The sequence below is a fragment of the Apodemus sylvaticus genome, chromosome 17 (assembly GCF_947179515.1).
Source record: "Apodemus sylvaticus chromosome 17, mApoSyl1.1, whole genome shotgun sequence".
Taxonomy (NCBI): Eukaryota; Metazoa; Chordata; class Mammalia; order Rodentia; family Muridae; genus Apodemus; species Apodemus sylvaticus.
Window position 1 is genome coordinate 70,772,330 of NC_067488.1, and position 24,644 is coordinate 70,796,973.

At 49.5% G+C, this 24,644-nt stretch overlaps 1 protein-coding gene across 6 annotated transcripts; it reads right to left on the bottom strand.

The window, feature by feature from the left end:
- Positions 1 to 127: 127 nt before the first annotated feature.
- On the bottom strand, positions 128 to 21,996 carry Prpf40b (pre-mRNA processing factor 40 homolog B). Of its 6 annotated transcripts, none has more exons than XM_052161776.1 (26): positions 21,810 to 21,996; positions 13,780 to 13,860; positions 12,962 to 13,105; positions 12,646 to 12,711; positions 11,965 to 11,992; positions 11,725 to 11,750; positions 11,512 to 11,622; positions 11,098 to 11,218; positions 10,986 to 11,010; positions 10,589 to 10,792; positions 10,257 to 10,383; positions 10,111 to 10,175; positions 9,331 to 9,495; positions 9,122 to 9,230; positions 8,681 to 8,831; positions 7,788 to 7,921; positions 7,273 to 7,387; positions 7,037 to 7,128; positions 2,504 to 2,620; positions 2,214 to 2,351; positions 1,908 to 2,003; positions 1,628 to 1,714; positions 1,278 to 1,455; positions 992 to 1,053; positions 763 to 900; positions 128 to 681 (listed from the first exon to the last, which is right to left on the bottom strand). In XM_052161776.1, the coding sequence occupies exons 1-26, from the start codon at positions 21,810 to 21,812 to the stop codon at positions 589 to 591; spliced, it is 2,676 nt and encodes an 891-aa protein (XP_052017736.1). In that variant the 5' UTR covers positions 21,813 to 21,996; the 3' UTR covers positions 128 to 588. The 6 variants fall into 6 exon arrangements, with proteins under 6 accessions (XP_052017736.1, XP_052017734.1, XP_052017735.1 ...); XM_052161774.1 differs by having other exon boundaries at positions 1,616 to 1,714; XM_052161775.1 differs by having other exon boundaries at positions 1,628 to 1,717.
- Between the last annotated feature and the right edge of the window lie 2,648 nt (positions 21,997 to 24,644).

Here is a 24,644-nt window from a genome sequence, read left to right on the forward strand (position 1 = left end):
GTGATGAGCCTAGATGGCAGGGAAGCCTGACTGGGTGGGCTTTAACTACCGCAGGAGAGAGCTGTCAACAGTAGTGCCCTCTGCTGGGCCCAAGGATAGCATATGAAGAGGACAACGTAATTGTCGATCATGTTATAAATATTATTTAAAAAACAAAACAGAACACATACATCAGGTCCCAGGAGGAGGGGAAGCAGTGGTGGAGCCCCAGGGCCAGGTCAGGCAAGAGCAGGCACTGATGCTAGAGGGTGAGGACCCTGCCCTCGGCCACCCAGGCTGTGTCCAACCAGCCCGTCTCTTCCTGGAGACCCCTTCTCACACTATCTACTGGCATCACCCACCCCATGGTATAGATTGCCCGTCTCTGGTCTGGGGCTGAGGGCAAGGACTGCACTAGTTATCTGAGAACTAGGGGACCCTTGAACACCAAGAGCAACCTTGAGAGGTGCTAACAGTAGTGTGTTGGGGATGGGTTACTTTAGGAAAAGTGGACACAGACCAGACAGACGAAGAAGTCTGAGGCAGATGCTGAGGCAACCCTGGAGTCACTGCCTCACGAAGTCCCAAGGCAGAAAGTAGCTCATGGGGTCATTGGTGGTCATCCAGCTGCTGTAGGAGTGTCCGCCTTCGTCTCTCCAGCTCCCCCTCACTCAGCTCGCTTTCTGATGTGTCCCAGCCTGTCTGTTGAGCAAAGGTGTGACTTACCTGAGCCCCCTAGATAGTGTGTCACAGGCTGGGGCAGAAACCAGTCCTCCCACTCACCTTCTCCTTCTTGATTCCAAAGCCTGGGGATCGGTTAGGGAGCTCTGCCTGCCGGGGCTCCCTATCCTGTTCCTGTCCTCTGTCTTCACTCTCCTTACCAGCTTTGTCTTCAGGGTCCGTCTCGCTGTCAGGACTGGTCTGTAAGAGTTCAGAGCCCATCTCAGCAGTTGAGCAGCACAGCTGGGAGGCAGGTGAAATGACCGCAGAACCTCGAGACTCCTCCACTCACCGACTTGTGTCTTCTTTTCTTAGTTTTCTTTTTTGGTTTCTTGGTTTTCCGAAGACCATGATCTAAAGGTTTTTAAAAAAAAAAAAAAAAAAAAAAACTGTGCTGAGTCCCACTGGGAGGAGGTTCCCCTCAGTCTAGTACATTCCTTGTAGATGCTGGTCTGGACAGGGCTGGGCAGTCTTGCTCCACTGCGAGGCCCTACCATCCAGGTCAGCCCTCAGGGGTCTGGGAGTTGCTGTGCCTCTACTCCAGCACTGCAGTTACCATGCTCCTAGGAACTGCTTACCTGACCCAAGAAGAAGGTGGGAAGATGGGGAGCCTGGTCCTCCGAGAGCAGCACCCCCACTTTCAACTGAATCAAGTGAGGAGGAGGGCTCAGAGCCAGATTCTGAGGGATTCCGCCGCCTCCGCTTGGGGGGCCGCAGGGATGGTGGGGGCAGCTCCTCTTCATCTGACTCAGAGCCCTGGGCAGATGAGTAGATACCGGTCAGCCCAGAGATTCTGTCTTCCAGAAGCCCTCATCTGGGAACTGGGGACAGGGAGTCCAGAGCCAAGGAGGTAATGTATAGGGAGAGAGGTGTTTAATCTGTATGAAACAGTCCAGCCTCACCCATGTCCCTCTACCTGCCGACTCACTGAGGGTGAGTGTGAACGCTTGCGATGGTGTTTCTTGCCCTTTCTGCCATGCTTTCGGCCTTTGGTGTGGAGGTGCTGGCATTCAGTCTGCTAGAGGCAGAGGGAGAGGTAAGGACTGTGCCCTCCTCTTCAGCGAGGCCTTCTGTCTACTCTAGGGCACCCTCCGTCCTTCCCTTCCTTGGCTGGGCAGGTAAGAGCCTTCCTTCATGGTGACAAGCTACTGAAAGTCATACAGGCCTAGGAGTTCAAAGACATAGATCAGGGTGGCCAAGTGCCTCACCTCCAGCACCTGCAGGAACTCTCGGAAGAGCCGGATCCGCTCCGACTCCAGGGTGATCTGCTCAAAGGCTGAGTCGCACACAAAGCGCTCACGGACCTTGAACGGGGAGAGCACTGCTGATCAGACCAGGCCCTGCCTGGACCAGCTTGGACACCGCCACGAGAACTGGGCAGGGCTGGGGCAGAGGAAGGAAGGGAACTGGAGCTGGCCCAGGGCTTGTGCTGTGACTGGGGTGGGCCCTCAGTGGTGGAGAAGCTCCGCTGCCCTCAGGCCTGAGGGTGATTGGGGCCAGGCTGTGCTTCTGACCTCTTCCCAGGCAGTGCCCAGCTCCAGAGCAGGCACGGCCTGCCTCAGCATGCTTCGAAAGGCAGCTTCTCTGCGCCGCATCCTTCGGGCCTCCTCCTTCTCCCGTTCCCGCTCCCGTGCCTCTGCTTTTTCCAGCAGCTGAAGGCAAAAGAGAACAGAACAGGGTCAGGAGTACCGTAAGAGGTAGGAGGATGTGTCCCAAACCCCACAGAATCAGCAGGGCAGTTAGGAGGAACAAGACACTGGGGTGAGCGAGTGAGAAGACCACCCAGCCCTGCCCATCCCCTCACACTATTGAAGGTCAGCTTGATGTTGCCTGCGTCCAGCGCAGCAGCCCTCTTGTCAAAGCTTATGACGTGGGCGAAGTCCTCAAATGCTGTGTTCACCTCCACACAGAAGCCCCGGTCCTGTGGGCACAGCAGTGCGTGAAGGCCAGGGGCACCACAGGCCCAAGGCCCAAGGCCAATGGGCAAAAAGGATCAGGCTGCAAGGTGTTCATGCCTGGCCTCTGCCCTCAATAGGACCCGTAAGACTTGTGACACACCTTGGAAACCATGCTAAGTCTTCACCTTACAGGCCCCATTCCGATTCCTATGGAGCCAAGAGTCAGGAAGTCTCTTCTGTCTTGATAGATGACTGAGGTTTTACAATTAGGTCTTTATTCCTCTGGCCACAGCTGGGCCTTCCTGCTGGTCATGGAGACTGCCATGCATGCTTAACATCTGATCTGTACCCTTAGCCTCTCGTACTGGGTGCTTACTGGGTAATAGGGTCTCTGCTGGGTGCTTGACACGTTTCTCCACTAATCCTGTCATACTAAGTCAGTCTTCTAATTGTATGCAGACATGAAAAATGAAATCACTTGTTCTAACATATCCCCGGTCTAAATCCCAATCCCAAATCTGCTTTCAGGCACCACACCTACTCTGATTACATAGGCCCAGAATAAGATGTTGACCATCAAGTGTATAGCTCTCCATCAATATTAAAAACATGGTCATTCTAAGTACACAACTAGGTTCTATATTTCTCATCAAAAAACCTCCATGTGCTAGTGACATTAAGGTGCGGGAGAGGAATCTCACTTGGCCAAGCTCATAGGTAAATGGAATATTGTCACAGGCCAGCTTTCCTGTCCTTCCACACAGTCTTCCTGCCTGCTGATGGCAGGAGTACAGACTGCCATCCCCAGGGGTCCTTTCTCAGTCAAAGTTCAGCCCTTCCTGAATATGTCCTTTCTGTATGAGTGAGGTCACAACCAGAGGACTTTGGGTATACAGCTGTCTCCTTCCCATGAGACTTGAGTCTCACTGAAACTGAAGCCCTCCATTTTGGTTAAACTATCAGGCTGGGTTGCAAGCATACCCAAATTCTATGCCGGTGCTAAGGATGCAAGCACAGGCCCTGTGCTTGCAGGGCAGGCCTGGTCTCCCTGGTCCCTTAGGGAAGGCTTGTTGGACTACATCCTCTTCACTCTCCTCCCTAGGAGGAGCTCACTTCACTTAGAATCCCTCCATTTTGCTTTTAGGTTCTCAAGCTAGCTAACTGCTGCTTTTCCTCAGTTTCAATTCCTTAGACACAGCAGAAGGAAAAGAATAAGAGATTATTATAAAATTCTAAATGTTATTTATCTCTTATATATGGATTATCCCCAATTTGCAAAGGTTTTTGGGCCAATGAGCAGATTATTGTGAAATGTATGCAGTACCCTCTTCTCCAGGGCCTTTTGTTGTTGTTGTCACTTCCCTTGTGTGAGTGTTCCTGAGAATTGCCCTTACACTAACTTTTTACCTGATCTACATCTTCCCTATCAGTTCCCAACCCATGCCAAACTGGCTAATCTAATGCAGCTCTCCTGTACCCATCCTTAACCTTCCAGCCCAAGTCTCCAGACTTCTGTCTGCTCCAAGTTCAGGTCCTAGAGCTCACAGTGCTCCTGCACTGTCCTAGGAGATGAGAGACGCCCTACAGTTCACGTAACTGGATAGCCACAGGGACTCAGATCATCAGGCCTCCATGGCTAGGAGCCCAAATGAAGGACAGAAATCCAAAATAACTGTGTTGGTGTAGATAAAACCCAGAAGGCCACTAGTTACTCTAGCTATCTTAGGAAAGGCATCTATACTTTGTTTGCTTTACTCCTTCCTGCCCAAGCTACTTTAAAGGATCACTTCCCAAGTGGAATGCTTGTCTTCTGTAGCCAATTATGGCTCTCACTCCTTAAAATCTTTAACACTTAACAGTATTGCCATTCACTTCACAAAACAGTCTGACAATTTTATTTTAGTGGTTCTACCCAAAGTCTAAACATTTGTATGTATGTATGTGTGCACCCATGTGCCTTGGCACATGTAAAGTTGGTTCTCTCCTACCAATGTGGGTCCCTGAGATCAAACTAAGGTCCTCAGGTCAGTGGTGAACCCCTTTACCTACTCAGCCATCTCAGTAGCCCAACTTTCATCTTTTTTTAAGACAAAGTTTCTCAGACTGGAGAGATGGTTAAGAGCACTGACTGCTCTTCCAGAGGACCTGAGTTCAATTCCCAGCAACCACATGGTAGCTCACAACCATCTGCAATGGAATCTGATGCCCTCTTCTTGTGTCTGAAGACAGCGACAGTGTACTCATATACATAAAATGAATAAATCTTAAAATACAAAAGTTTCTCTGTATAGTCCTGGCTGTCCTAGAGCTCACTCTAGATCAGGCTGGCCTTTAACTCAGAGATCCACCTGCCCCTGCCTTCCAAGTGATGGGATTAAAAGCATCTGCCACTGTGCCCAACCAACTTTAACCATCTTTTTAATAAAAATCTCATATATGGTATCCTAATGCACAAAAGAGATACAAGCTTTTCTATTAGAAAATAGGGGAAGAGCCACCTCCAGACTTGGCCTTGACACTGTTTTTTCTCAGCGTTCCTATAGTGTCTTGCTCTTGTCTGCCACCTAGATTCTGCAATCGCTGCTGACTGGTCTTCTCCTCACCCTCTTACATCCCTCTAACCCAGTCTCTGGCATGGTGTGGTTCTCCAACCTTTGTATCAAAAAGTACTGATAACAAGAGTACCGAGATGAGTCCAGAGACAAGGGTGAGCTAAAAAGCACAGCTCAATCCAAAGCCCTGTGTAGCTCTAGAGGGCATGTGGTCCCAGAGAAACAGGAGAAAAGCCCAGGACAATGCATGCATCTCATTGAAGAGTAACTTTGAAACATTTCTTAGGGGAATTCATTCAGGTTTTTAGACAGGATCTGTTGTGCAGCCCTGGCTGACCTGCAACTCACCTTTTCCTCACCTTCTGGGAGTAAAGGTGTGAGCCACGGCTTGGCATATTAAGTCCATACTGAGCAGGTGACTGTATTACAACATCCATGGCTTTGTAAGGCAATCTGCCTGACAGCACCATGTCCCTCTCAACTTAAGACACAAAGTTGCCATACGGTAACTGGGGGTTCCTTGGTGGAACACTCACCACTTCTGAGACAGAAACTGATGCTCATAAAAGTTCTTAAAAGCTTAATCTGGAGGTTCTCCCCCCCCTTTTTAAAGATTTATTATTATATGTAACACACCATTGCTGTCTTCAGACACACCAGAAGAGGGCATCTGATACCATTTCAGATGGTTGTGAGCCACCATGTGGTTGCTGGGAATTGAACTCGACCTCTGGAAGAGCAGTCGATGCTCTTAACCTCTGAGTCATCTCTCCAGCCCCTAATCTGGACTCTTTACCCTAGGTCCTGCTTCTAGTCGCTGTACTGTATGGTATCTTAATGCATATAGTATTTAGTAGAATAGTGTTTACTATTAGGATACTAATAGAGTTATGTATAATAAAATAGTATTTACTTCTGTCAAGAAATACATTTTTTTCCTTTTGGAATAGGATGACCCCTTCACTCACTCACACTTGTAAGTTTGACAAACATGAACAACTATTTCTCCAGTAGAGAAAATGACAGGGCACATGGGCTAGTGAACAGCAGCTGACACTTGCCAGCAGCAGGTGTAGTGAGGGAAAGAGCACCTCACCCTCTTCCTCTAAGAAGACAATGGCATCGCAGCCAGTGCCCATGGCATGCCTTGCAGAACAAGCCCAGTGCTGACATCATCCAAACTGGCAAGAGACACTGAAGATTTTATGTGAAGCCAGGCAGAGTGGTGCACACCTATAATCCCAGTGTGTGGGAAGTGGAAGAAGGATCAGGAGTTCAAGGCCAGCCTGGAATACATAAGACCCTGTCTCAAAAAACCAAAACAAAACAGGTTTTTATGTGAAATTTCCAGATTGTAAACCACCTTACAGGTAGGCAGGAGCTCAGCATGTGGGAATGTGAGTTTACAACTGCTGTGCTTGCTTCTCAGGCTGGCTACGCCCTTCCCACCCACTTGCCTTTCCCCTATAGTACTCCTATGTCACAACATCCCACTCTTTCATCCACTCATCCTGAGGGTGGGGTCACCAATACCTCTTCTGATTCCTGTCTGTGTTGTAACACTAGTCCCTGGCTAATACTTCTTAAGTAAGAGGGGGGAAAAACCCAATTTGTTGCTTTTTTATTCTATTTTTCTGACACAGGGTTTCAACCTGGTTGGTACTTTCTTAGTCACACTGGCTTTTAACTTGTGGCAATCCTCCTGCCTCAGTTTCTCAAGTGCTAGGAAAACTGATATGCTTCACTCACTATATCTGGCTAGAAAATGTGTATTTGTATCCCCAGTGCAAGCTGCCACATTCCTGAAAAACATGACTTAGGGAGTCCTGTTCTAGGGAATGTGGCTTACACCCAGCCTGTCCATACATAACTCCAGGTCTCCCTCACCTTAAGAATATCCTTTATGATCTTCTTCTCATCATGGAATCGAGCCTTCAACTCCTCCACATAGAACTTGAACAAGTCCAGAGGAGTAGAGCCTGCAGAAAGGGAGAGATGGGGCCTGGCGGGCGGCAGCTTCCCAAGGCTCAGGGGAGGGTCAAGGACAGGACCAGGGAGTTAAGTCCAGAGAGGCTGGCAGGGTAGGAAAGCAGAGCAGACAAGGGGAAGCCTGGCTGCCTTACCCGGCTGGCCCAGCATGTTGGCAAAGCGAACATCCGTGCTGACGGCTGGGTACAGCTCCATCCAGGTGGACATGGAGTGCAGCTGCCCTGTCTCATGCAGCTCGTCCAGGAAGGTCTGAACAGGGGAAAGTCAGAAGAGAGGAAGGAGAAGGAGATAGTTGGGGAAACATGGCTGGTGTCGAAGGAGAAAATATGAATATACAGCCAATAAGCCAGCCTGGAGGCGATAAATCAGAGACCTCGGAGCACAATTTCCTGCTACGACCAGCCTTGTCAACCCACGATCACTACTCCTAAGCTGAGGAAGAACTGTCTGGCTCTCACCCAAAGGAAGAGAGACTTGGTCTAGCTGCCACTCATGTCTGAATGTGGTACACAGAGCCTATCTCCCTGATGGAGCACTACTGCAGAGTGGCTTGGTGGAACTTGAAGGAGGCCAGTCAACAGACAACCTCAGAGGCAGGCCACTGCAAAGAGGCTGTGCTCTAGACTGATCATGAAGCGTATGAACACACCTGAAAGGCCTCCCGATTCTTCCGCTGCTGTCGCCGCTCCCGGAGTCGGGCCCGTTCCCTCTCTTCCTCCTCCTCTCTCTCCAAAGCTCGGATATGCTCCTCAAAGCAGATAAGTGCATCTTCTTTGTCCATGTCTACACCAGGGAAGAAGTTTAGCAGGTGCCATATCAGGAGGACAGTCCCTCAGACCCCATGTCCCAAGAATGCTTCCCATATAGGTGCTGGGGACTCCCAAGGGGTAGAAAAATGTGGAGCAGGGCTTCATGGGAGCAGTCACTGTACTGGTAGTTCTTGGGCAAGTGTTAATTGTACTGGAGAAAATTAGCACGCATTCAACTCTAAGGAATTCAGTTCTTCGAAACCACCATGTAGTCCTAGCTATCCTACAGTCCGAGGCATCACACCCTGGGGCTGGAAGCAGTCAGGCTTCAGTGTAGGTTCAGATGGTGTGCACAGACAGCAATTCTAACTACAGTGAAGGCCCACATAGACCATATCATATGAACTAGATACCATCACCATCATCTCTAGGATTTCATATTTCTATCCCAGAGATCTTCCTGCAAGACATACATGTTCATGTAAACAGTGGACCCCAGGACTAGGGGTTGAACTCAGTAGTAGAGTACTTTGCCTAACTGAGGCCCCAGGTTCAATTCTTACCATTGCAAAATAAAGTAAAAAGTAAGATACAGGCTGACCTTACTGTACGTAAGGGCCAGGGTTTAGTCTTTAGCACCACACACACAAAACAAGCCAACCAGAGAGGTAACATCAAACATCTGGAAATCTCAGAGTCCCAAGAGGAGCAGTAACCCAAGGGCAAGGGAAGGGGCAAGGGCAGGCCCTGAGGTCTCAGGTCTCGGAGGAGGAAAGAACAGAGCCACGCCTACTCTGCAGCTGCTGGTCCTGAGCAAAGCTGGGGTTCTCCATGAGGCACTGCTGGGCCTGGGACCACGTGGTTTGGAAGTTGACACTACTCATCCCATCCAGGATGCTCTTCAGGGCCTGGATATTCCGACGCCGGAGCTGCTTGGCTTGTTCCTGGAAAGACACAGGATTAAAGTGAGGCAGGGATGGAAAAGGAGGATCCTGGAAAAGGAGGTAGGTAGAACACCTTGGGAGGACAAGACTCAAGACTTTGTGTCCCAGAAAGGAGAGGAATTCCAAGTCACAAACCGGTGTCATCCTTGCCCTCCCTCACCCAGGGTTATTGGCTCAGTGCAAAGTTCCACACCAGCTTCCAATTCAGAAGGGACACTGAGTAGAGAAATGAGTGGCCAGGTCCACAAGAAATTGAGGGCAGGAGAATCCAGCCAGTGACTGTCCATTACCTTCTCCTTCTTGGCCAGGAAGAAGAGGACATCATCATAAACTTCTTTTCTATCTCTCTCAGGGACCACAGCCCAGACCTCCAGGTCCCCAAAAGTCTGTTCTGCCCGCCTGTGGAGCACATGGGCTGTGAGTAGGTAGAGAACAGACCATGCACCTGTGTGTTCTCAGAGTTCCTGAGCCACAGCCCAGCCTAGTACAGTTCCCTGACCGGTAGCGGGTGGTGGAGGTCATGCGTTCATGCTGCTCCAGGAAATGCTGCAGGGTCTGCTTGGCCTCCTTGGCTCTCAGCCGGGCCTCCTCTTTCTCCTCTTTCTCCCGCTGAGCCTTGTAAGCATTAAATGCCTGTTTCTTCTCACTTAGTTTGGGCAAGGCACTGGAGTGGACAGTTGAGGAAAGGAGAGGATGCAGCGTGAATTACCCTGACAGTCCATGAAGCAGGGTCACAGACACGGGGGAAAGGTCTCCACAACACCAAATTGGGGACCCATGCATGGACTTAGCATACGGGTGTCCAGAATATGGGTGGGATGAGGAGTGAGGGTAAGAGATACTGGACCCTTTTGCTTCCGTGTTCTCAAGTTACCATCAGATGTCTGTCTCCTTAGGGCTCCTACTCTCCTAATTTTAATTCAAACCAGCAATCCCTCACTGAGCATCTCATGGCTGTATCGTTTCCCCCGTAATCCCTCCCTAACCATCTCACGGCTATACTGTTTCCCCCGTAATCCCTCACTGAGCATCTCACAGCTGTCCTGTTTCCCCGTAATCCCTCACTGAGCATCTCACGGCTGTACCATTTCCCCTTGCATCTTGGAGCTACTCTAGCTCTTCCTTCTCTTGCACCCAATCCCAGCCACTTAGACCTGAGTGTCGGCACCCAATTGAGAGTTAACTCAGTTGACTGTCATTTCAAATTGGGATGTCTCAGGGAGCTTCCTGGCCCAGTTGCTTTCACCAATAAGGACTATCCACCCCTACTCAAGCGTACCTGTAACGGGGGTCAGTGACTACCATCTTCATGGCCTGTTCCCATGAAGCATTGGAAGGGACAGCCTGGAACAGAGAGGCATGGGTCTTAGAATCTGCTAACTTTCAAACCCTCCAGGCCTTCCCTGGGAGCACTACCCCCAGCACCTTGTCCCTTAGCAGTTCTTTGAATGCCTGCTTTGCTTTCTCCCGGTTGCTCCAACTGAGGCCAGACCTCTCTGGCTCTGGCTTAGCCTCCTCCTCTTCCTGTGGTAGCCGATGCTGTCCAGCAGAACTGGAGAGTAGAAGGGACTCAGCCACAGTGCCCATAATCCTTACAGTTTTCAGTGCCCTTCACTCTCAGCAATTTATTGTCCTTTTCTTGCTCCCCAGAAAGCCCTTCTGAGGTCATGCTGGGCTCTTGACATGTCCCTCCCAAGGCTCTAAAGAGAATGAGGATGGAGAGTTTGAGGCTGCAATGAAAGGCAGGCAGCCCATACCTGCTGGGGCCCTCCTCCCGCTGCAGGAAGCCCTGCTCCAGGGGCTGCGCAGCCTCCAGCACATCACAGTCTTCACTTCGACCTGGTTCAGGTTCCAGGAGGGCCATGGGCACTGGCATGGGACCCGGAGGTATAGGTGGAGGGTCAGGCTGGGGCTGAGGTGGTTGTGGCTGTAGTGTCTGTAGTTGCTGGGTCTGCTGTTTTCTGCAGGCAAGTCAAAGAGTGATGGTGTACTAAAGCAGAGACAGGAAGGCAGGGGTGTGCCAATTTCTCTGACCCAGGTCTAAGCAGCAGCTGAACCCATAAAGGAATGACTCCTCTTCCCTCAAAGGAAGGATAACAGCGAGTTCACTCTCCCCAAAGTGCTCCAAGGAAGGACACATAGTCAAGAACTTACCCTGCAGACTCTTGTTTGACTAGGGCTGTAAGGGAAAAAAGCAGTCATGGGATAGCAAAGGACTCCCAGTGGCCTTGCCCAGTCTTCCCCCCCTACCTCCAGGATGCTTCACCTTCAAGGTCATCCAGGTCCTTGGGCCGGGTCCACCGGGACTCCTGACTCTGGTTGTTGTAGTAGTAAGGCTTCCCTGTGTCTGATTTATATTCTTTCCAGGGACACTGGGACAGTAGCAGCTGTAAGGGGATGGGTCAAAAGTCAGCAGCAGCTGGAGAGCTCTCCAGCCTGGCAGGGAGCTAAGGGGAGTAGAAGACAGTAAAGACAGTACTCTTTAGTTGCCATCTGGCCTTGCCTGAAGGGGAAAGTGGCTCCTAAGAGCCTAGGGAGGCAATTACAAGGAGTGTGAAGGTGGTTAGGGATCTTAGGGTCAGAGGAACCACAATGAGAATGGCTGGAGACTCAAAGGAGGCCAAGAACTTGAAAGGACCAGGGAAGCTGAAAGGAAGAACAAGAAAGCCCCACTCAGGACCTCTGCCTTAGACTTGAGTACGCTGGGCTTCTCCCACACGGATTGCTTATCATCAGCATTGTAGTAGTAGATGCGCCCATCAGGGGCCACGTGTTCACTCCATAAGGCCCTCTGGGGGAGGGGGAGAAGCACAGAATTGTCATGAGGCTCCTTTCCCGAAGACTTAGCCGTCAGTCTCCCTTCTACCCAGAGACCTAAACTGGAAGCACTCACCGGAGGGCCTGTCCCAGTCACAGCAGCTAGAAAAGAAGACAAAGGAAGCCTGCTAAGCCCTTGCTCCAAATCCCCATCTTCTCCCCACTTAGTCCTCCCTTATTCCATCCCATAAATGTCCCCCTGTTCCCATCAACATCCCAACAGGCATGATCCAGCGTGGGCTCCAGTCCATGGTCCCCTCTCCCCTGTGCCCCCCAACCTCCGAGCCTGGGGGGAGCAGGCCCCCAGAAGACTCACAGCTGGCGGTGTCCGCACCCGGAGCCGTCTGCCGAAGAAAGAGGAGGGGGAAGGGTTGGGGCCAAGCCCAGTGGCCCCCAGGACCCAGGCCATGGGGGAATGGAGAAGCAGGCCAGGCCAGGATCTGTGTGTCCTGTTCCCAGGGATCTCTGCTGACTGACTAACAGTCCTATTCCCTCCACCCCCACCAAGGCTGTGACTCTCAGATCCCAGGGGGAGTCAGTCGTACAGTAGCTCCTTTCTTCATTTTCCACAAGAGTATTTTGTTGAGTCAACTCCTGAGATCCATCTCTTCACAGTAGATGTCAAAATTCGACACCCAACTCAAGACTCACTACACTGAGCAACAGCAGCACAGGGTGCCACTGCCCCTTCCAGAGGAAACAGGATGTGATATGAAGAAGCCTTCTTAGCATGTCTAGGATGCAGAGTATCTGGATGAGTGTGTTCTTTAAGGGTGTTGGGTGACATGAGAAGTAAGGAGAGAAAACATGTTGCCTTCGTCCCACTTGACAGGGAGGGAAACCACAACTGCTGAGTGTGTGGCTGTCGAGGATTTGAATATGAGGAACGCAGCCCCAGACCACGGGAGATATGAAAGAAGGGAAAGAACAGAGCTCACATCCATGCATTCCGAGTCAGACAGAACCTGCTTCCTGCTAACCCCTAGCGTGTGCTTACCGCTGCAGTGACAGGCACCGCTGGCATCAGCATCCCCGGCATCATCGGAGGGACCATTCCTGGTATCTATGGATATAAAGACCAGTAGCCAATGTTAGGGTAAGAAAGGGCAAAATAGTCTCTTTGAGCTGGGATCCCTAAGAGATCCCTTTAGGGTCGGACTCTCACCATGGGCACATACTCTGACCGTCTTCAGGTTCACATGCCTAAGAGCTGTTTTAGTCACTCAGCAGACAAACAGGCATGAGTCTAGCCCAAAGTTCCCTTCCCTCCCACTTCTCTCCCAGCTAAAGACCCCTGTGGAAAGCACAGTTACCTGTGTAAGTGGTGGTGGTGCCCCCATTGGTGGAAGCATTGGTGGCAGTATGCCAGGTGGCATGGGGGGAATAGCCGGTGGTCTCTGACTCATAGGGGGGAGCCCCATTGGAGGAAAAGGAGGTGGGAGCCCTGGAGGGGGCATCTAGAAAGGAGGAAAGAAAAAGAAACTCTTATTATGGCAGAGACCACCTATCTCAGGAACTACCCAGCCCTCATCCCAGCCTTCGATCCAAGACTTTCCATTGAGAAGTAAAGACATAAGACTGTCTCCCTCCTCACTACTGAGAAAGGCAGGTAATCCAGGAGTTCTCGGGCATAATGGCAAGCACACCGCTTCCTAACAAGTGAGAGAGGGAGAGGAAAAGGGCAAGGAAACAGACAGACGAGGGAGGCTGCACTCCCTGAAGCCTGCGGGGGGAAGGGGCAAGGCAAGGGTCCTAGTCGCTTGCCTCCCGTCCCTTCTAACTCATGACCACCAATGCTATTCCAGCCCAAAGTCAGAGGCTTCTGTAAGGATCACAGTAAGGAATAATGAAAAAGAAAGAAGCCTCCCAGGCCTCGCTCTACTGGAAGTCGTTCCCTTCCATTTCTCCTACCTCCAGCCCCTTGTATCCCAAGGACAAAACAAAAAGGGAGAATTGCCACTTTGTGGAATGGAGTTTAAGAGCAGCTCTCCCCAGCCCAGTGCTCAACACAACCCATCTTCCAAAGGCAGCAAAAGGGTGTGTGACAAGTCCTGGCAACACGGCAGTGGTAGGGTGGGGGCTGAGGGTGCAGGCTGGAAAAGCCAAGCCCAGAGAAACACATAAAACTTACGAAGGGTGGTGGCATCATGGGGGGCCCCGGTGGGAAGGGGGCAGGCGCTGCTGGGGGCCGGGGACCAGAATCGGGAACCGACTGTTGAGGGAGAGAAAAGTCATAGGACCCAGGATGGGCACAGAGATGGGCTTTTGCAGAAGGGAAGCAGGAGGGGTGAGGATGAAAGAGAAACACAAGTTGAGGAGGGAGATTCCAAGCCCCATTTCCTGCCCATCCCAAGTCTGAATCCTTCTGAACTCTATGCTCTAGTGCTAGCCCAGAAGCCAGCTGATGGAGTCTTTCATATCATTTTTACTTTAGGAGTGCCCATTTTGCCAATGCCATAACAGAGGCATAGAAGCCTCTGTTCTGTGCAACAGGCATCTGGTTCTCCCCATGACTTCAACCCGTCATCTTGGCCCTCCCTCAAGCCAGTTAGGGGTTGACATCTTTCCTCATTCAATTGACTAGACTGAAGATTTGATCCCGAGCTGCTGTTCCTTTACAGCCCTAGTCTCTCTATAGCCAGCTTCCTCCCTAACCAGACTCGTGCCCACTCATCTCCATTCTCTACGTCTTATTCCCAAACCATCATCCCCACCTCTGATGGTGCCTTTTCTCTACAGACCCTGAACGTAGGCATAGGCTAGCACAGTCCAAGTGTTCCTGTCTTGCCCTAATGGCTGACCACACGATAAAGTAGCTTTCTTCAATTTTTCCTCTGATATTTTGCCCTACTAGAGAGTGATGCCATTCCACAGAAGCTTGGCTCACGAGACTTGCTGAAAGCTGGATTCCTGGTACCTGCCTCAGGGTCTGGCACATAATAGGTACTCAATAAATACCGAATGAATTTAAAGCAAATTAAGCAAATCTCTTTATAAAACTTTCCAATTCTAAAATGTCATTCTCTCTTTCTGTGTGTATATATACACACACACACAGAGAATGATGTACAAATCATTGTGTATATATATATAAAATAAGATATAGAAAAATCTTCATTTTAACATATTTATAAACAGAAATGAGAATAAGCCTAAATATCCATTAATGAGACAAAAACATAAAATGGAGCACAGTCATAAGAATGAGGAAACTCATTACTAAGATATGGATCGATGCCCACATCTAAAGATATACTGATAAGTTGGGGGAGGCAAGGTGCAATGACGCTTTATTGTGTATGAAAACTGGCTGCCAGCTTACCTCCAGTTCAATGAGAGGCTCTACCTCTAGAAAATTTGGCAGTGAGGGATGAATAAAATACTGGTTGCCTTCATCTGGTCTCTGGGCATAGACACAGAGAGACAGACAGACGGTCTTATGTTGTTTAGTTTTGTTTTTGAGACAGGGTATCACGTGCCTTGGCTACCCTGAAACTCACTCTGTAGACCAGATTAGCTAGGAACTCAAGACATCCTCCTGCCTCTGCCCCTGGGTACTGGGGTTAGGTTTGCCCATGCTGGGCTCAAACACTTTTTAGAAGGTGAAGATGTAGCAGAAACTGAGGAGCAGCAGCAGAGCTTCAGGAAGAGGTGGAAGATTGGATGGGCAGGAGCTACCTCACAGCTGTTTGTTACCCCTCTCCTGAGGAGGCCTGGGAGCTCAAACTGCTTTGTAGTCTTTTATCTCTAGAAATATCCTTTCCCTTGTCCTAAGTAGCTATGTCCAAAGCTACTGAAATTCTCTACCCTCTACCTTCAACTACGCACACTATTCCTATCTGGAGATTATATCTGTATGGAATGTCAGAAATGACTTGCCATAGGATATCAACTTTATGCTCTACTATTTCACCTTAAGCTGCTTTAACAGACACACACACACACACACAATTATTATGTAATGTGCATTGGTGTTTTGCCTGCATGTATGTCTGTGTGAGGGTATGAGAAGCCTTAAAACTGAAGTTACAGATATATGTAAGCTGCCATGTGGGTGCTGGGAATTGAAGCAGGGTCCTCTGGAAGAAGCAGCCAGTGCTCTTAAGCACTGAGCCATTTATCCAGCCTCTTAAACCTACCAAGTAATCATCGTTCAGTCTTATCAGGCCCAGCACCACCACATTATCTAGTCATCTGCTGAAGACGGACTTGGAGTCACTGTCTAGAGCCTCCTTGATGATCCATCACCCAGCTCTCAGTTTTACTTCCAAAAGAGTTCTTCCAAGCCAGGCAGTGGTGGTGCACGCCTGTAATCCCAGCACTCTGGGAGGCAGAGGCAGGCAGATTTCTGAGTTTGAGGCCAACCTGGTCTACAGAGTGAGTTCCAGGACAGCCAGGGCTATACAGAGAAACCCTGTCCCGAAAAAAACCAAATTAAAAAAAAAAAAAAGAGTTCTTCCATCTAGGTATTCTTTCCTTTTTTTCTCACATATCATACCCAAACCACTGATCTACTATGGCCTGATCCGATTTGATCTACTATGTGGCCTCCTAAACTGTTATCCTCATACCCACTTCTATCTGTACCCATAATGCCCTCCAAAATACACATCAGACCCATATGCACCTGTACAGATTCTCCATTGGTTTCCCACTGTTCTGAGAGCAAAGATCAAGATCCTGCCCAGGTCTATAAGGCCAACGACCTTGCCAGCCTCTTCCAGACCATCTTCTGTGCTCCAGCCACACTTAGCTCTCCCAGCTCAGGCACTCAGCTGTGCATCCGGCACCTCTCTTATGTCCCACACACACTTCACAACCAACAGACATTTCAGCAATCCACTGCACTGGCCAGAGCCTCATTTATATGCTCAACACCACACACCTTCCTGCCAGGAGTCACCATCACAAGTTTACAGTCATTAGTATAATTCCAAACAGACTGTCTCATGGGCATTAAAACATATACTCTATTAAACATAGATCCTCAGGTTGAAGAGATCGCTCAGAGGTTAAGAGCACTGGCTTTTCTTCCAGAGGTCGTGAATTCAATTCCCAGCAACCACTCGGTGGCTCACAGCCACCTATTTTGGGATCTGATGCCCTCTTATAGCATGCAGACAGAATATTATATACATAACAAATAATTTATTTAGAAAAATTATTTTATAGAAAAAAACAAAAACATGAATCCTCACATTTTGGATTTAATGAACTATAACATTTAGAGCAACTGCACTAGAATGTAACGGTAACTCAGCACAGTAGCTCAACACTGTAATGCCAGCCCTAGGAAGATGAATATAGGAGGATTAGGAGTTGGAGTTCAGTGTGGACTGTGTAATAGGTTCCAGGCCAGGGTGGGCTGTGGAGACTCTGCCTCAAAAAATAAGCAGTAAATGAGCTAGTGAGAGGGCTTGGTGGATTAAGGACTTTGCCTTCAAGCCTGAAGATCTGCCTCCACACATGCTCTGTAGCACATGTGCTGTCATCCAAATGAGTAATAGAAATTATAGAAAAACTTAAGTGGGGCAGTTCATTGACTTGGCTGGTCTTGGCAAGTCCCACCAAACTTGGTGGCCTCTGATAAGGCCTCCTTATCAAGAAAACACAATTTAGAGCTGGAAGAGACTCTGAATATCACCCCAAATGTTCCCAAAACCTTCGAGACAGGTTATCACTTTAAAATAAGGCTGGCTGGGTGGGACTCACTCTATGCCCCACTCTAACTCTAGCCTCAAACCTACAACCAACCAATCCTCTTCCCTCAGCCTTCCAAGTGTGAGGATCACAGCCATGTGCCAAGGTTGGATGAGACAGTGTCTTGGGTGGCTTGGGCTGGTCTTGAACTCCTGATCTTCTTGCCTCCACCTCCAAGTGCTAGAATTATAGGAATGCCATTCCACACTGTTGGTACTCCTCTCTTACCATGTGAGAAGGTCATTCAGAGTAATGCTAAACAGTATGTCAGTCCCACAGCTGGCTTCAGATGAGCCAACTAAATCCCATCTGTCCTCCCTAGAAGCGCAATGCCTACCATAGAAAGCAGTGTTTTTATACCAACCTTCCCTGAAAGTGACTAAATCATCAAGATTCAAACCTCATCTTAAGAATGAACATTGGCGCCAGGCGGTGGTGGTGCAGGCCTTTAGTCCCAGCACTTGGGAGGCAGAGGCAGGCAGATTTCTGAGTTCGAGGCCAGCCTGGTCTACAGAGTGAGTTCCAGGACAGCCAGGGCTACACAAAGGAAGAAAAAAAAAAGAAGAAGAAGAAAAAAGAGGGCTGGAGAGGTGGCTCAGTGGTTAAGAGCACTGACTGCTCTTCCGAAGGTCCTGAGTTCAAATCCCAGCAACCACATGGTAGCTCACAACTATCCGTAATGAGACCTGACGCCCTCTTCTTGAGTGTCTGAAGACAGCTACAGTGTACTTACATATAATAATAAATAAATCTTAAAAAAAAAAAAAAACAGTGGTGGCTACTGCCTACACTATAAAATTCCTCAACTTAGAGCCAGGTATTCTTAATTTGGCACATGCCTTTAAGTTTGGAGGCAAAGGCAGGTGGATCTCAGCAAGTTCAAGGCTATCTTGGTCTACATATCAAGTTCCAGAACAGCCAAAGCTACAGAGGGAGACCCTGTCTCAAAATAAATACATAAATTAGTAAATTGGGCATGGTGGCATACACCTTTAGTCCCAGAACTTGAGAGGCAGAGGCAGGTGAATTTCTGAGTTCAAGGCCACAGAATCTAGAGTGAGTTACAAGAAAGCCAGGACTACACAGAGGAAACACTGTCTCAAAAAAATAAAAATTAAATACTTTTTCCCCCTTCATCTACCATCCAAAGCCTTTTAATACAGCCAGTCCCACATCTGGCCCATCTTGTGGCCAGGGCTTCCCAATTAACTTTTTTGTTTGTTTGTTTGTTTGTTTGTTTGTTTTCTAGACAGGGTTTCCCTGTGTAGCCCTGGCTGTCCTGGAACTCACTCTGTAGACCAGGTTGGCCTTGAACTCAGAAATCCACTGGCCTCTGCCTCCCAAGTGCTAGGATTAAAGGCATATACCACCACTGCCCGGCCCCAGTTAACTATCTGTACAGGAATTGTTAGATTTCTCTTGTTTTGTTCAAGATAATCCAATGTTCACTCCATTTTACTTTTACACTCCCACACACCCTCACTCTGTCCGTTTAAGACTGCGTGCACCACTTGGCAGTTGCTTGTACTTCTGAGCATTTGCTGGGCTTCTGAGAGTGCCACCTCACCACTCCAGCATGCTGCATTTTGGAAGTGAGCTTTTCTTTCTTCTTTCTTTCCCCATTTCATAATGTTTGAGGCCTTGTGAGGCGAATGAGCATGCAGAGGCCCAAAGCTGATGTTAAGAATTATCCTTGATCAATCTTTTACCCTGTTCCTTGAGGAGAGCAGGGTCAGAGCTCACTGACAGAGCCAGCCTCACTGGCTATCTTGCTTTGGTGATCCAGTCTCTGCACTCAAAGGCTAGAATTACAGGGAGCTGAGTATTTTTGTACGTTCTGGGGATCTGAACTTCAATCCTTCTGCCATCGCAGCAAGCACTTAAACCACTAAGCCATTTTGACAACCTGAGTTTTCTCTTGGTTTAAATTCCCTGATTGTCTAGACAGGGAGGCCCTACCTACACCTGAGGTGCTTTGATGACACTGTCTCATTCCTAACCTTGGATTATGCATACTACCTAAAACACTGTTTGCATTCGTTTGTTTGTATAAATTCTCTTGAGTATAGTCTTTAATAGAAGCCTGTGAAATGGTAGATATTCTTTACCTTGGTGGAAGGCAGCAGGTATCAAATACTCATATGGGAAAATTTACATGATAGAAAGCTAACTGTATGGAGACTTCCGAGCAGAATTCAAACCCCAGCCCATTTTAATCAGTTACCCAAGGAAGGCAGGGGGTGGGATGAATGGAAATGACCATGGGCCTTCCATCCCTTCTCCCGAGGCTTCCCCTGTGCTGTCCTTTCTTTTCTGTCCCTCTCACCTGAGGCAATAGCAATACAACTTTGCGACAGTAACACTTCTGAGTGAACTCTGAAGGGACCAGTGCAAAAGGACAGAAGGAAGGACGGACGCTGAAGACAAGCGACCTGTCGGTCCTCCCTGTCGGCCATCCCTGGGCACACATTCTGGGCAGGGGAGAGTCAATGCTGAGACCCTTGGCAATCTAGTCATCACACATTCAGGGAGAGCAGTGGGAGGAGCATCCTGATACAAGATGTAATCAATCCTCAGCCTTCAGATCTAAGGGGCATCTCAGAAGAACACAGAAAAAGACAAGGATACAGAAACAGGGAAGAGAACAGAAATCACAGCTAAATTTAACATTATGCTGGGTGCATATTATGAGCCAGAGTCATACCAGCTGCCCATTTAATCCTCACAACTTTCTGAGAAATTATCCCCATTTCATGGAGGAGCTGGGGTTGTTTGTTTGTTTGTTTTCCTAGACAGGGTTTCTCTGTGTAGCCCTGGCTGTCCTGGAGCTCACTTCACTCTGTAGACCAGGCTGGCCTCGAACTCAGAAATCCGCCTGCCTCTGCCTTCCAAGTTTTTTTCTTTCTTTCTTTTTTTTTTTTTTTTTGGAAACTGGGGCTCTGACACGTTACTTCTTGGCTACGGTTCTTAGAGATTAAATGGCAGAGGCAGGTTTGAAATCCAAGCAGTCTGACCCCATAAAGCTGCCTCCCAGAAAGAAGGATGCCACAGATGACATTTCTTCGCCTCATTTTTTTTTTTAAATCTTTTTAAATCTCAATCCTGAGATTCTGAGACAGCCAGGCCTAGTCTGACTTATTCACCAAAGGAACTATAAGAAAATGAAGGCTAGGAGGCATATTTCTCTAAAGGAGGCAGCCATCATCAAAAAGAAACAGGGTTGGCAGAGTAGTTCAGCACTATAGCACTTGCTGGCATTAACAAGGCCCTGGGTTCAATGTATATAGTGCTGCAAAGGACAGCTGAGCCCAATCACCCAGCTGTCTGCACTGACCTGCGGAGTCCCAACAGGACCAGTCCCTCCCCAACCCAGTTCCTAGCCTCTACTCTGGTGTGTAGGCCCTAGCATTTCTTCTTCACCCCACAAAGAGCCTGAAGATCTTTCTAGAATACAACATTTTGCTTCTGATCATCCATCACCTCTTCACTCTTCCGAAGAATAAGACGTTGTTTACTTCTGGATTTCATCTTTTTTGCACCAGGGTTCAACTTCCTCTATTTACAGAGTTCTCCCATTTCTCCAACAGGATTCCCAAGGCCCAGGCCTACCAGATCCCAGCCTTCCAAGCTTTAAATCTGTTATCCACAAATCCCGGGAAATTTTCCCCAGTCTGGCTGAAGGTCTCCACTCCATACTCCCTGCACCCTAGAACCCATTCGACTAAATCCCCTCCTCACATCGCGCCCCCTTGTGCAACTGATGGGAGATTTGGTTTATCACTTCGCCCATTTTCCTTTTAAAAGTCAATGGGGAATCCGAGGTCCAAAGAAAGGCAGTGACTCGCCCAAGGTCACACAGAGTTATGACAGTCTGTTTGAATGCAGAGCCAGGGTTAGGACCAAGGGGCCTCTGCTCCATTTCTTGGACTACTCCAGTTCTGAGGTGAACACCAGGAGCCTCTTTCCTCTCAGAAGCCCCCTAACCTCAGAAGCCGGGTTTTGTGAAGCGGTGGGTGGAGAAGGGGGTCCCCTAAGGTCCAAAGGGGCACTCAGGGCTTCCACGGGAGACCAGCCCGGGTCGGGGGAGGGGCGCGGGCCACGCCAAATAGCCTAGGATTGGAAACCGGTTTCCACCTCCCGCCCTCTCGTCTTCTCAGACCCACCGTTCACTTCACCCCTTCCTCACACAGCGCCTCCTCAGCTCTCCGTCCCCTCGGCCCCGGGTCGCACCCCCACCCCCGCCCCCGCGCCATGCTCCATAATGGCCTCCCCGCCCCTTCTACCCTCAATCCCCGCCCCCACCTACCTACGGGGCTTCGTTCCCTCCCCCCTCGGTCCCCTCGCCCTCCCTCAGGGTCCCGGGTACCCCGGCGGCCCTCCCGCCTCCCCGGCCCGAGCCCGGGCCGCAGGGGGCGCTGTGAGACAGCCCCGGGCCTCTCCACCCCCGCGCGGGGACGTTACCATGCCAGAGCCTCAGAGCAGCTGGGCCGGCTCGGCCCACTCGCCAGTAAAAACAGCTCTGATTGGCCGGGCTTCAGCCGTGAGGGCGGGGCCAGAGGGGGGTCGCACCCCTTCGTGGCCGGGGCTCCGGTTGCTCTCACCGAGGAGCGGAGCCCCCAACCGGCCCGGTGTGCCCGGCCCGGCTCCGCCCCCGGCACGGAGCGCCAGGCCCCGCCCCCTAGCGCCAGGGCCCGCCCCCACGCGCAGAATCCTGGGCCCGCCCCCGGGGCGGGGCGAGCCTGGGGCAGGCCTGGGAGTGACCGCGCGCTGGCTACGCCCGAGCGGCGTGGATCTCCTGTATCCCAGCCCCGCTGCCCCCATCTCCGCGGCCTTCACACAGACGGGACCGAGGCATTCATTTCTCCCGCATAGAGCACTGCAGGGGTTCACAGAGCCGCTCTTTTCCCTGAGCATTTTCTTTAGGTTTTTTTGTTTTTTTTGTTTGTTTGTTTTTGCAAGACAGTTTATATAGCCCTAGCTGTCCTGGAACTCTGTAGACCTGGCTGGCCTCGAACTCAGAAATCCACCTGTCTCTGCCTCCCAAGTGCTGGGATTAAAGGCGCAGCACCTGGGAGGCAGAGGCAGGCTGATTTGAGTTCGAGGCCAGCCTGGTCTACAGAGTGAGCTCCAGGACAGCCAGGGCTACACAGAGAAACCAGAAACCCTGTCTTGAAGAAAACAAAACAACAACAACAAAAGGCGTATTAAAGGTTCTTATATTCATTCTTCAGGCCAGTACTGAGCTGTAGAGGCAGACAGATCCCTGCAGCTCAGTGGCTAGCCAGTCTAGCCTACTTTTTGAGTTCTCTGACTAGTAAGGAACCTGATCTTTAAAATGATGTCTCAGGACATCAAGGGGAAAAAGCCCACAAGAGGGAAAGAAGCCCCTCTCCCCTCCCCACCCCCAGATCTAATTGTCTTTCTTGAAGCAATCTCAAATAACAAATCAACTATGCACTTTAAATCTAATGTATGTCAGGTGTTGGTGGTGTATACCTTTAATTCTAGCATTTGGGAGGCAGAAGTAGGCAGATCTCTGAGTTCAAGGCCAACTTGGTGTATACAGCAAGTTTGAGGACAGCAAGGGATGCACAGGGGAACAAGTGTTGCCAGAGAAACCCTGTATCAAAACAAAACAAAACTAGAATAAACCAAAACCAAGCTTAAAAAATCTAAAGTATATTTTTTCCTTAAGTTTTGTTGTTTTTATTTTATTTATTGGGGAGGCACAGGTGTGCTCACCACCCCCATGTGAAAGCCAGAGGACAACTTTCTGGGGTCAGTTCTCTCTACAGTTTGGGTCTTGGGGATTAAATCAGGTTATCCGACTTGATGGTAATTGTCTTTACCCACTGAGCCAGCTCTCCAGCCTCTGTGTGTGTGTGTGTGTGTGTGTGTGTGTGTGCGCGCGCCTTGTGCTGTTGCAAGTATGTGAAATACCAGTTCTTTCCTTTGACCATGCTGGTCCAGGAGATCAGAAAATGGCCGTCTCCAGGGAGAAGATAAAGGAGGCTGCCAGGGTCTGCTCTTGGGAGACCTGGCAGCAATCGCCTTTAACTTGTGCACCCTCTCTCTTATCTTAATAAACTCAGTTTTTACTTCACTCCCATTTGTCCTGATTTTTTTTTTTCCTGCAGCAAAGTTAAGCATCTGGCTTTACCTGAGTGGTTCTACTTAAAGGGGAAGAGAATTAGGGCTATTGGTATCAGTGCTGGAACATACACACACACACACACACACACACACACACACACACACACACACGAGAGAGAGAGAGAGAGAGAGAGAGAGAGAGAGAGAGAGAGAGAGAGAGAGAGGAAGAGAGAGAGAGAGAGAGAATACAAAAACATTGTTTTGTTGTTACCATATGGTTTAGGGGCTTTGGTTTTTTTGAGATAGGGTCTAACTGTGTAGCCCAGATTGATCTGGAATTTAACATGTTGCCTAGGCTGGCCTTGAATTCACATTCCTGTCTCTGATCTTTTCCTTGCCCTTGCCCCTGCCCCTGCCCCTGCCTCTGCCTCTGCCTCCAAGTGCCGGGATTACAGTATGAGCAGGCAGGCAAATGTTTTTTGTTTGTTTGTTTGTTTTTGTTTGTTTGTTTGTTTGTTTGTTTTTTATTTCCTGAGACAGGGTCTCTGTGTAGCCCTGGCTGTCTTGGAACTCACTCAGTAGACCAGGCTGGCCTCGAACTTAGAAATCCACCTGCCTCTGCCTCCCAGAGTGCTGGGATTACAAGCGTGCGCCACCACCGCCCAGCCCAGGCAACTGTTTTTAAAGGTCAAATGAATATACAACGCATTTGGAGACAAAGAACAGACTCTGGCTTGCCTCCTTTATCTTCTCCTGGAGACAGCCATTTGTCACCACTAGTTGTTGCGGTTGTTTTACATTTGTTTTGTTTTGTTTGGGTTTTTTTCAGTGTAGCTGTGTCCCTCTTTCAGTTTCATTCCTTCTCACTGGGTAAGGAATCCAAGGAGATATCCTGACCCAAAACTGTTCCCTTATTGATCATATTTTGATGGCTACTCAAAGGGATGGGAGAACTGGCTATCCAGTTTGTTTCCCGGACCACCTCCCAGTGTTGCTGGGTTCCCTCATCCCTCTTCAGAGAGACCTTGCAGATGATGTGGGAGTCCCCGGCCTGAGGAATAACAAGGGCAGCTGTTTGCAGAGAGAGGCTCAGCATAGACCAAAGGTCACTGACCCCATGTAGGCTCTCTCAAGGCAGGCGCAGGAAGGAAAGAATGGAGCAGTCAGGGCCAGGGGCTGGGCACTGCCATTTTCTACTGCAGA

Bases quoted from the DNA above. Each gene is read 5' to 3' on its own strand.
- Prpf40b (XM_052161773.1), bottom strand. The intron at 11,623-11,724 runs GTGAGTGCTTCC...CCCCTCCCCCAG, and splicing joins TGACTGGGACAGGCCCTCCG to AGGGCCTTATGGAGTGAACA. The intron at 1,718-1,907 runs GTGAGGCACTTG...CTCTGCCTCTAG, and splicing joins AGTTCCTGCAGGTGCTGGAG to CAGACTGAATGCCAGCACCT.